Below are 12266 nucleotides of genomic sequence, written 5' to 3' on the forward strand. Positions count from 1 at the left end.
TGTTCAATTCTTTCTTTAGTTTCTTAAAGCTCCCAGACGTAGCCCTTCAGAAGCTTAAGACCTGTAGGATCAAAAAATATGCAGTTCTTTGTTTAAAAAATAAGACACTGCTGTCCCAAGAACCTTACAGAACGGTACATAATAGTCTTGCAAAATGATCCTTTATACGGGGTGGGGACAGTTATTGCTTTCTAATATTTATTCTCAAATATTTTGTTTGGAACCGGGAACCGCTCTGACCTCTTATTTTCAATTTGTGGCCGGGTGAGGGGAGACTGGCAAACTTGTCTTTTTGTCTTCCTCAAGCAGTGGATGGAAAGCGTTTAGAGGTGCTGTGGGGCGCGGTTCCGGGGGGGCGAAGGAAACCTGTGCAGAGTACGTGGAGGTCTGCCTTTTTCCTCTGGCTGCCGCTGCTCCTGTTTATGCCAGGGCGAGGGGAGGGGTAAAAACCTCTCGGCGCAGGAGGGCTCCCATTTTCCCCATTCCTTGAAGATGAAGAAACTTTAGCACGTTTCCACCCATTTTAGAAACAAGCAGCTCAAGAGTCACCAGGCAGAAGCAACCGCCCGGCCCTCTCTGAGAACCTGAAAAGAAGAGAGACTGAAAAAAGCCAACAACAAGCCGTAAACGGAAAGGCTACCGGAACCAGCACCCAGCAACACAGCCGGGGTGCAACAGCCCCTACCCCACAGCCCGCGCCCCGCGGGTTCGGCCCTTGGGGGCGGGGCCGACCGCTCCTTCCGGGTTGCGGGCGGAAGTGAGAGAATTTGAATCCTACGGGCCGTTGGAGGGGGCTGGTCGCTGGTGGCTTGCAGTAGTGCTGCGCGAGAAGGGAAAAGTGACGCGGCCACCCTGGAACTTATGCTCCGCGAGCCTCTGTGAGTTGATGGGGAACGGGAAGAAACTGAGTATTCCAGGGAGAGAAGCGGGGCCATCGGATGGGAGAGCTGGGTCGGGAGGCCGACTGCGTAGCGGGGGCTTTGGAGTACCTTTGCGGGTGTCTGCAGGGACCAGGTGTGCAGACCACAAGAAGTCGGGGCGCGGGGGGTGGAGAGTCACCCTGGCCAAGGCTCCCGACCGTTGCGCACACCCAGCCAACCCTGAGCATTGAGGATTTGGAGGCCTGGCCGGCCCCTGACATCAAGACTTGTTTATACGCTGTCTGGGTGACTCTTTCGTAATCGCAGTTTAGCGTTTCCATCAATTCTGCAGCTTTCTCAGGACGTGAATGTCATAGCGAAAGCGATACCACAGGTAAAAGAACTACCCTTTATTAAAGATGGAAGGTCGGGGGCAGCTTTAAAACGAAGAGATGCTCTGTGGCTCCGAGTTCCCCCTAAGAGGGTACTCCAGCGTTCTGTATTACCCTGGACCGCAGGGAAGTGACAGTCTTCGAAATGCCTGGTGGGGATTTAAACTGAAACCCGAGTCTCCTTTGTATTTGAAACCCGGATATTTTTCTTTCACGGTTGACATTTTTCGTGTACCGCAAAAATCCGAGACTCTTGCTCTTTTAAGTTGGTCATAGTAACCGAGATGATTCCCTGGGTCTTAGTTTCCTAACAATAGGGATAAGGTTTAGTTCCACCGCCCTGCCTTTTCACCCTCTTTATTCATTGGCCAACTGAGTTAATACGGGGTCATTTGGGAAGAACTCAAATGCTTCAAGAATCGGGTTTTGTTCGAATTTTCTTTTCTTTTCTTTTTTTGCTCATTTTTAATGAACTAAACTCTCACCCGCCCAAATAAAGTCATACCTTTTTGAATAGTTTAAATGTGGATGGTAAATGTAAACTGTACTTTAAATGTTTGTAGTTTTTATATCCTGCCTTATTAAAAACTGTCAGACTAATTTTGTGGGCTTTACAGGAAAGGATATTAAGTTCCTTATAAGGTTTTAGCATCAGGGTATTGTACCATATAAATGTATAAATATCTTTTTATAAAGTAGGACTTAATATTTAAGAATAAAAACATTGCTTCATCCAGTGCTGACTCCTCCTCCTCCTCCCCTGCCGGGTCCTGCCCCAGCCGGGTCCAAGGGGTCCTGAAGGATGAGTGGCATTGGCGCAAGGAATGAGACAGGAATCGTTTTCTTGGAGCAATCTACAGAGAGAGAGAGAGCGAGCGAGCGAGAGAGAGAGAGAGAGAGAGAGAGAGAGAGAGAGAGAGCGAGCGAGCGCGAGCTGTAATGCAGCTTTCTCTGGGTCATCTTTTATTACAATTTTTCTCATCATTATGAATGCAGAATTATTAATAGAATACATCATTGATTTTTACAATTTCCAGATTTTCCCTGAGATGTGACATTCCCTTTGCAATCATATGGGTATAGAAAAATGTGTCATCAATTTACATTTTCCCAGGATGTGATATTTCCTTAACAATCATTATGGGTACAAAATCATTAATAAAATGTGTCACTAATTTGCATTTTTCAGATTTTCCCAAGATGTACTATATTTTCTTATTGACAGATGCCAAACTATGTAACCAGACTCTAAGTCTCCCAACCTATCATTACTCTTTAAGTTTAAAGTACACTTGTATTTATTTCTAATATAAGATCCCCATTTAAAGAAGTCCCCCTAAATCTTATACTTAAAATATCCTAAAGTCTATAAACTATTCTCAAAGCATCTTAAGGACCCATACAGCTAAAAATTTAAGAATTCTAAACTTAAGAATCTAAATAATATAATATTTCTAACATTTTTCTAACAATGTGTCTTATAAAGCTACTTTAATTAATTCCTACATTTATTCAAAAAACTGGTTGAGCTACTTTCTCAAGAGTTTCTTTTTTTTCTTAGTCAAGGTACACTAGTTCTTATATCTTTGTAAATCTCTCTCACTGAAAGGCAAGTTCTGAACATCAGTCCACTTACCGCCAATATTAACTATGCTTATCATAAGTCCCTATAAGAAGTAAAGAGGATTTATAGAAAAGGGGGAATGTATCTTTATTTGCCTTAGCTTTCCTAAGTGTATAACATAACTTTCCCGTAATCAAATAAAACTACATATGGTGGGCTTTGTGCAATAAGCATAATAATTAGGTTTTCTAGAGGCCCAGAGATATGGGCCTGGGTTCTTAGTTGATATTCAGTGTGGTGCCTAAAATTCTCATGACCTTTCGGAGAATGATTGTTAATTGTCAGTTTTGTCCTAAATGTACTGAGATAGTAGAACAGCCTTCTACTTTGTCCTCAATATGCTGAGAAGTAGTTCAAGGCATGAACTACCTGTTATGTTCTAGCCATCTGAAATTTAATTTGGTTTAGCAATAAGCATATTCATGCTTCCTGTAAGGAATATGAGCATGAAAGTAAAAAGTCCAATTACACAAAGAAGGGTCTCATGGTTTCGGTTTCCCTCCAGTGCGGCTTTGCCAGCCCTTATCCTCACTGTGACCTTGTCAAGACAGTGGGAATGGGAGTGTCTTCACCACTCCCCCATCCCTGCCAATGAATTTTTGTTTTCAATGTTAGGGGGAGGGGCAAGAAAAGATTTAAATAGGCAGTGTTTAAAACATTTTTTATGAGACTGCATCAAAGACCTTGGCTTTCCTTTGCTAAGTATTGCATATAGACATTCTGCTCATTTCATATATGCCACTAGCAAAGGCTAATCTCTCTTAAGGATTCATTTCTACGTTCTAATTTGTTACATTTCCCTTCTTGGACTCATTGAATTTTCGTTTTATCCACCTAAATCAGTGAGTTTCATACTTTATATTGTGTATACACTACTTTGAGGGTTAGGTAAATGCCGATTCCTAAACTTCAAATGTCAGAGATTCTAGATCAGTATTGTGGAGGATGGGATGAATAATTTGCATATTTAACTGAAAGGTTAGAACATTCTACCAGAGTGTTAAAAACACTCACTTGTTCTTAGAGAAGCAAGGTACTGTACTGGTTAAGGGCATTGAACTGTAACTGGATTGCCTTGGTTTGAATCCCATCTTTTACCATGTGATAGCTATATGACCCCCTAAGCAAACTGTGTAAAACTCTCTGTTTCAATTTCTTCAGCTGTTTAATGAGGATAATAACTACCTTGTAGGATTATTGTGAGAATTAAATGAGTTAATACATGCTGGGTTTCTGTTTTCGTGACTAAAAGGCTTAGGGGTCACTCTACTTAAACTGGGCTAACTGGGCTGCACGAAATAACCACACAAGAGACACAAATACCTTTTTCTTTGGGGGTCGCTGTGACGGCTTTTCTGACCTTAAGGGTCCACAGAAAGAGAGACAGCAAGAACACAGAAGGCAAGGGGTCAGGTTTCAGGAGGCTGAGTATCTTCATGATGTCCACTGTCAGCAGGTTGACTGACACCTGGGTAGGCCACACCCAAGGGCACAGTAAGAGGAGGGGACACACACAAGGCACTTCCATGGAAGATTCTATCCTAAACAGGGCAAGGGGTTATATTACAAAGGAACAGGTGAGCATAGCTTCACCCTTGGGGCTGTAGCAAAACACACCCATGCATGAGACACCAACCCTCGCACCCAAGAAGGGTGCCACATTTCTGCGACTGAGAGCCTCAGCACCCACCCGGGGAGTGTAACATGTAAAGTTGGTCTCCTACAAATACATGTAAAGATTTTAGTGTGTGGCACATAGTTAATAATCCATTATGTCTCTTGTTATATTGAGTTGCAAAACATTGTACAAACCATATTACATAAAGTATCATTAATCTTTACAATATCAATGAGGTAGCTACTGTTTTCAGATAAGAAAACAGGTTAAGAGATTCAGTAATTTGTTCTCACACAACTAATAAGATGTTTGAAATAGGATCAGAAACTAGATTAACTGAAAAAAATTGTCTTTTAAATAAATACTTCTTACCTCTTTGCACTCTCCTTCCAAATGTTGCTCCATAAAAATCTCTAATGACTTTTCATTGTCTACCATGTATAATTCAAAATCTCAGCCTTTTTCTTTTTTTAATATTTATTTTTTAGTTGTAAGTTGGACACAATATCTTTATTGTATTTATTTTTATGTGGTGCTGAGGATTGAACCCAGGACCTCGCACCTGTGAGGTGAGCTCTCTACCGCTGAGCCACAACCCCAGCCCTCTTTTTTTTTTTTTTTTTTTTTTTTTAACACAGCCCTGCATAGTCTGGTTCCACTCTATTTCCAAGCATCGACTTCATATTTTTCTACACTCTTTCTGATCTGCTGATGTTCCATCCTTACTACTATGATTCTCCAGATCTATTCTTTTACCATTTTTATGTATACTTTGCCTCTGAACTTTTCATTTACACTTAAGATTTTACCCATATCCAGCAGAGTACTTCTTCCTCAGTTCAATTTGGTTATAAACATAGCATTAGATGATAGTTCTTGTCCTCATCATCATTATGTTTGCATTGTGTAGTACAGAACATTGAATGTATTTATACTCTAAATTGTGTATGTTCAGTCAATACTTGTGTAATTTTAACAATTAAACACATCATGTCTTATGTTAATCTGGAAAAGTTAAAAAATAAAAAGCTTTGCTTTTTATCTGATAGAATATAATTCTGTGTAGTTCCGTAGAGATTTTAGTGATATATGGTTTGTAAACCTCACAAATACGAAATAATAAGTATTGATATCTTAATCTCAAAAGACATTTCAAATGAGAAAAATCAAGAGCAATATTTACTAATATTCGTGGAATTCTAAATGCTTTATATATATTTCTCACTTAATCCTCACAACCATTTTATTGTTATCCCCAAATTAAGAGGAAACTGAGGTGTCAAAATATTTGGTAATATTACATTGTATTTTCTTATATTTGATTTCTTGGTGACTTTTTAAAATTATTAGAATGATATATGTTAAATATAATGAGAAAAAACTTAATTCAGAGCGTTAGGAAATTAAAAGACAGAAAAGGTTGCTTCTCTTTTTCAGTTTGAACAGTTAAGACAGTTACTTGATTTCCAAGCTACCCAATATTTTAGGGTCATCATTCTAAACACCAGTAGGTGGGGTTAGTTTAAGGAGCATATAATATTAATATGCTCTCAACTAACACCTCTGCTCTAGCCAAAGCAAAACAGGTATTTGAATCCAGCTGCATGTTTACAGTGTAGACCAGACCACTCACATGATTTCTTCTTGAATTTTGGCCAAGCTGGGAAGTTCTTTTTATGTATTGGTTGACATTGGAATCATAAAGAAATATCAGCACTGGGCATAGGGAGCCAATATGCAGAGACACAGGGGAAATTTGTTTCCTGAAGACTAGATAGATAAGTCAAGATAAAATTTAACTCTTAATTTTCTTTTAATTTAAACAGATATCCTTAATAAATCCATCTGGTAATTTCATTTATAAGCAATAAAGTTCGCCCATTTAAGAGTTCATTGAGTTTTAGTGAAAATATTTCATTGCATATATATCACAATTTTTTTTTATCCATCCATTGATGATTATTCAGGTTTCTTATAGTTTTTAGCCATTATAGATAAACCTACAATGGACATTTGTGCACAAAGAAAAATACAGCATCATTTTTCTTGGCCATATCATATGTACATTTGATAAAAAGTAGGTATACATTTGATTCTTTTTTAGGGAAAATTCACATAAAATTAACCATTTTAAATTATAATTTAGTGACATTTAGTGTATTCATAGTGTTGTAAAACTATTGCTTCTATCTAGTTCAAAATTACTTCCATCATCCCAAAAGAAAACACCATATACTATATTAAGCAGTCAGTGCCTACTTCCTCATTCCTCCAATCCCTAGAAACCACAAATCTGCTTTCTGTCTCTACAGATTTACCTAGCCTGGATATTTCCTATACATGATATTATACAATGTGTGACCTTTAATGTCTGCTTCCACTTAATGTTTTTGAGATTCCCTTATAGTAGCATGGGTTTTGCATACTCAAATTCAACCAACCATAGATTGAAAATATTTAGGAAAAAAATGTGTCTGTGCTGAACATGTAGACTTTTTCCCTTGTCATTCCCCAAACAGTGCAGTATAACAAGTATTAGTATTTACATTATATTAGGCATTATAAATAATCTAGGATACTGGAGGTTCTGATAGGCTATATGCAGATACTCTACCATTTTATTTAACACTTGAGCATCTAAGAATTTTGTTGTCTGTGGGAAAGAGTTGGAGGGAGATATTAGAAACAGTCCCTCACACTTACTAAGGGATAACTATACTTCATTCCTTTTTTTTTGCCAAATAATATTACATTGTGTAGATATACTGCATTTTGTGTCCATTCATCATTTAATGGACAATTGGATTATTTTTTTTTTAATTTGGTACCAGGGAATGATCCAGGGGCCTTAACCACCGAGCCACATTCCATCCTTTTTTAATATTTTGTTTAGAGACAGTCTTGCTGAGTGAGTTGCTTAGGGCTTCGCAAAGTTGCTGAGGCTGGCTTTGAATTCATGATTCTACTGCCTCAGCCTCCTGAGCTGCTAGGATTACAGGCATTGCCACCACTAGTCTGGTGATTGTTTAATAATGATTTAAATAGTGCTGCTATGAACATTTGTGTACAAGTTTTTCTTTGAATACCTGTTCAGTTCTTTGAGATATATACTTGGTAGAATTGCTGAATGAAATGACAGTTATATTTAACATGTTGACAAACTGCCATACTGTATTCCCCAGTGGCTGTGTAATTTTACATTTCTACCAGCAATGTATGAGGGTTCCAATTTTTCCTTATCCTTGCCAACACTTGTTATTTTCCTTTTCTTTCGTTTCTCCCCGCCCACACACACACTTTTTTTGACAGCAGAGATTGAACCCAGGATCTCTAAACCGCTGAGCCACATCCCCAGCCCATTTTGTTTTTTATTTTGAGACAGGGTCTCACTACGTTGCTTAGGGCCTTGCTAAATTGCTGAGTCTGGCTTTGAGCTGGCTATCCTCCTGCCTCAACCTCCTGAGCCACTGGGATTACAGGCTTGCTCCATGGCTCCCTGTTCCACTTTGCCCGACTGGGTGGCACACACATTTTATCCCAGTGGTTCAGGAGACTGAGGCTGGAGGATCTTGAGTTCAGCATCTTAGAAAGACCCTGTTTCTAAATAAAAAATATTAAAAAGGCCTGGGGTTGGGGGGGAAGGCCTGGGGTCGGGGGGAAGGCCTGGGGATGTGACTTGGTGGTTAAGCACCTCTGGGTTCAATTCCCCAATCCCCCCACCCCAATAAATAGCAATCCTAGTATGCATGAAGTGGTATCTCATTGTGGTTTTGATTTGCATAAGCCTGTAATGATGAACATTATTTCATGTGCCTGTTGACCATTTGAATATTTTCTTTGGAGAAGTTATTCAGATGTTTTGTTCACTTTTAAATTGGGTTACCTATCTTTTTGTTGTTGAATTGTGATATTCTAGATACTAGGCTCTTACTAGATATATGATTTCCAAATATTTTATCCCATTCTATAAACTGTCTTTTCATTCTCTTGATAGTATTCTTTGATGCACAGAAGTTTTAATTTTTGATGAAATCTAATTTATTTTCTTTTTGCTTGTGCTTTTAATGTCATATCAGAAACTGTTGCCAAGTCCAAGGTCACAGAGATTTGCTCTATATATTATTATAGTTTGGGTTTTTACATTTAAATCTTTGATCCATTTTGAGTTAATTTTTTTGTATATGGTATGAGGTAGGAATCTGACTTCATTTCTTTTTATGTGGCTTTTCAGTTGTCCACACCATTTGTTGAAAAGAGTAGTCTTTCACTTTTGAATGGTCTTGGAATCTTTATTAAAAATCAATTGACAATAAATGTATAGGTTTATTTCTAGGCTCTTCTTTTCCACTGATTTATGTCTTGTCTTTATGCCAACACCATTTATCACTGTAGCTTTATAGTAAGTTTTGAAATTGGAAAGTGTGACTATTTCAACTTTTGGGGGTAGGGGTTGTTTTGTCTATTTAGGGTTCTTTACTATTCCCCATAAATTTTAGGACTCGTTATACCATTCCTGCAAAAAGGTCATTGTGAATTTGATTGAAATTAAACTGAATCTATAGATTGCTTTGAGGAATATTTTCATCTTAATATAAAGTCTTCCAACCCATGAATACAGAATCTTTTTATTTATTTAGGATTCTTTAATTTCTTTCAGCACTGTTTACAGTTTTTAGTGCACAAGTCTTACTTGTACCTCCTTAGTTAAATTTATTACTAAGTAGTTTTTTATGCTGTTGTAAATTAAATTTTTTAATTTCCTTTCTGGATTGTTCATTCTACTATATAGAAAGACAACTGATTTTTGTATGTTGATCTTGAATTCTGTTACTTTGCTGTATTTATCAGCAATTAACAGGGTTTTTTTAATTCTTTAGAATTTTTCTATACATAAGATCATATTGGGGCTGGGGCTGGGGCTCAGCGGTAGAGCGCTAGCCTAGCACGAATGAGGCCCTGGGTTCAATCCTCAGCACCACATAAAAATAAACAAGTGAACTAGAGATATTGTGTCTAACTACAACTAAAAATAAATAAATATTTTTTTAAAAAAGATATCTTCTCTGAATAGTTAGTTCTTGCTTTCAATTTGGGTGCATCTTATTTCAAAAGCCTTATTCTGGCTAGAATTTCTAGTATGTTAATAAGAAGCAGTGAGAGTTCGTATCTTCATATTGTTCCAGATCTTAGGTGGAAAGCTTTCAGTCTTTCACCATTCAATATGTTAGTTGTTTTTCCCCATAGATAACCTTTATCATGCTGAGGAAGTTTCCTTCTGTTCCTAAAATGTTGAGTGTTTTTATCATGAGAGAGTATTGGATTTTCTCAAATGCCATTTCCGCATCACCAGAAAATTGAGATGAACATTTGACTTTTTTAATCTGTTGATACAGTATATTACACTGATTAATTTTTATATGTTTAACTGCCTTTGCATTCCTGAGATAAATCCCAGTTGATCACGATTGATAATCCTTTTTAGTAAGGATTGAATTTACTAGTATTTTGTTAAGGATTTTTGCATCTTTATCCATAAGGGACATTGGTCAATAGTTTTATATATTTATTTGACTTTGTATCAGGATATTACTAACTTTATAAAATGAGTTAGGACATATTCTTTCCTCTTCTATTTTTTTTTTTTTTTAAGAAGGATTTGAAAAAGATTGGTGTTACTCTCTGGTGTAGGTTTGTTGAAAATTTCTTTTTGAGTCAGTTTTGTTAGTTTATCTGACTTATTTAACTTGCTAATTATTTAACTTAGCATTACAGCTATTCATTGTAGTCCCTTATTATCCTTTTTACTTCTGTTAGGTCTGTAGCAATGTCTCCCTTTCAGTTCTGATTTTAGTAATTTAAGTCCCACCCCCCACCTTGGTCAGTTTAGCTAAAGTTTTGTCCATTTGAAGAACTATTCAAATAACTTTTTTTTCATTTTTTTCCTAGTCTTTATTATATTATATAAACTCTAATCCTTATTATTGCCTTCCTTCTAACTTTGGGCTTAGTTTGCTTTTTTTCTGGGTCCTTAGTTACAAAGTTAGGTTTATTGTTTTGGGTCTTCCCCCCGCCCCTAGTACTGGAGATTGAACCCAGGGGCACCTTACCACTGAGCCACATCCCCAACCCCTTTATTTTTAATTTTCAGACAGATTTTTGCTTAGCTACCCAGACTGACCTTGAGCTTGCTATCATCCTTTCTCAGCCTCCCAAATCACTGGGATTACAGATGTGTGCCACTGTGCCCATCTCAGATCTTCTTTTTTAATGTAGGCATGTACAGTTATAAATTTCCCCGAGTCTTTTTTTTTTGCTGCAGACATTAAATTTGAATATACTGTGTTTTTATTTCATTTTGTCTGTTTTTAATTTCCCTTGTGATTTCTTCTTTGACCTTTTGTCTAATTAAGATTGTGTTATTTAATCTCCAAATTTGTGAATTTTCCAGTTTCCCTTCTGTTACTGATTTCCAGTGTCATTCCATGTGGTTGAAGAAAATACTATGTGTGATTTCAGTCTTTTAAAACTTATTGAAATTTCTTTTGTGGTCTGACATATGGTCTATCCATGGTGAATGTTCATGTGCATTTGAGAAGAATGTGTTGTATTCTGTTGTTGAATGGAGTGAATATTCTATGTATCTGTTTGTTAAGTCTAAAATTATTTCTCCATTTCTGTCAATTTTCACCTCATATATTTTGGAGTTCTTAGGTGAGGGTTTGTTTATATTGTTATATCTTTTTGATGGATTGAACTTTTAATCAATTTTTAATGTCTTTCTTTGGGTCTTGTAACAGTCTTTGATTTATAATTTATTTTGTCTCAGTAGAACCACCTAAGTTCATATTTGGGTTCTATTTATTAGGAATACTTATTTCCATACTTTAACTTTTGCCACAGTCTGGCAGGGCACAATTCAGGAGCCACTTGTCAAAAGAAATGAACTTTATTTTTAGAACCACACACGCCAAACAAAACAGCTCCTCAGAAAAAACCCTCAGAGCCCAACTGCCACTACCGGCTTCCCACAAGCCTCCCCACCTCCCACAATCCTCCTGCTCTTGAGGGCGATTGGCTGGGTCACGTGGGCGGAGCCAAAAAAGTCCCCCAATGAGCAGCTCCGTGGTCTGAAAGGGCAGGGAAACAGCCCAATGAGCATCACCGCAGAGGAGCCAATCAGCTAGATGTTGCTGGGGCCGCTATGAGCCAATCATCAGCTGGCAGTCTGAAAGGGCGGGGAAACAGCTCAATGAGCATCTCCAATGAGCATCACCACAGAGGAGCCAATCAGCTAGATGTTGCTGGGGCCGCTGTGAGCCAATCATCAGCCGGCAGCTGGAAGTTTGCTGGGGCCCCTTCGGCTGTGACTCTCAACAAACTTTCAACCATTTATGTCTTTGAATCTAAACTGGGATTCTAATAGAATATAAGGATGAATCTTTTTTTTTTTTTTCATTTTGTCAATTGCCACCTTTTAGTTGGAGAGTAAGTTTTTTATTAAAGTAATTACCAATAAGGAGAAATTTCTGCTATTTTCTATTTGTTTTCTGTATTTCATATCCCTTTGTTTCTCAGTTCCTCCATTACTGCCTTCTTTTGTTTAATTGATTTTTATAGTATCATTTTAATTTCTTTCTCATTACCTTTTCTGCATTTTTTAGTCATGTTTTTAGTGGTTATATTGAGGATTACAATTAATAATACAAATTAATGAAAATACAATTAATATCTTAATTTTATAACAACCTCATTTGATTACTATCCACTTAGTT

General features: G+C 37.4%; 1 protein-coding gene across 1 annotated transcript in view; it reads left to right on the forward strand.

The window, feature by feature from the left end:
* Positions 1-796: 796 nt before the first annotated feature.
* Positions 797-12266, forward strand: part of G2e3 (G2/M-phase specific E3 ubiquitin protein ligase) — a 51619-nt gene continuing 40149 nt past the window's right edge. The window contains exon 1 of the mRNA XM_026414424.2: positions 797-878. Coding sequence (XP_026270209.1) covers positions 862-878 — 17 coding nt within the window. The 5' untranslated portion in view covers positions 797-861. The remainder of the gene's footprint in view (positions 879-12266) is intronic.

The sequence above is a fragment of the Urocitellus parryii genome, chromosome 6, assembly GCF_045843805.1.
Source record: "Urocitellus parryii isolate mUroPar1 chromosome 6, mUroPar1.hap1, whole genome shotgun sequence".
In the NCBI taxonomy this organism is placed as follows: domain Eukaryota; kingdom Metazoa; phylum Chordata; class Mammalia; order Rodentia; family Sciuridae; genus Urocitellus; species Urocitellus parryii.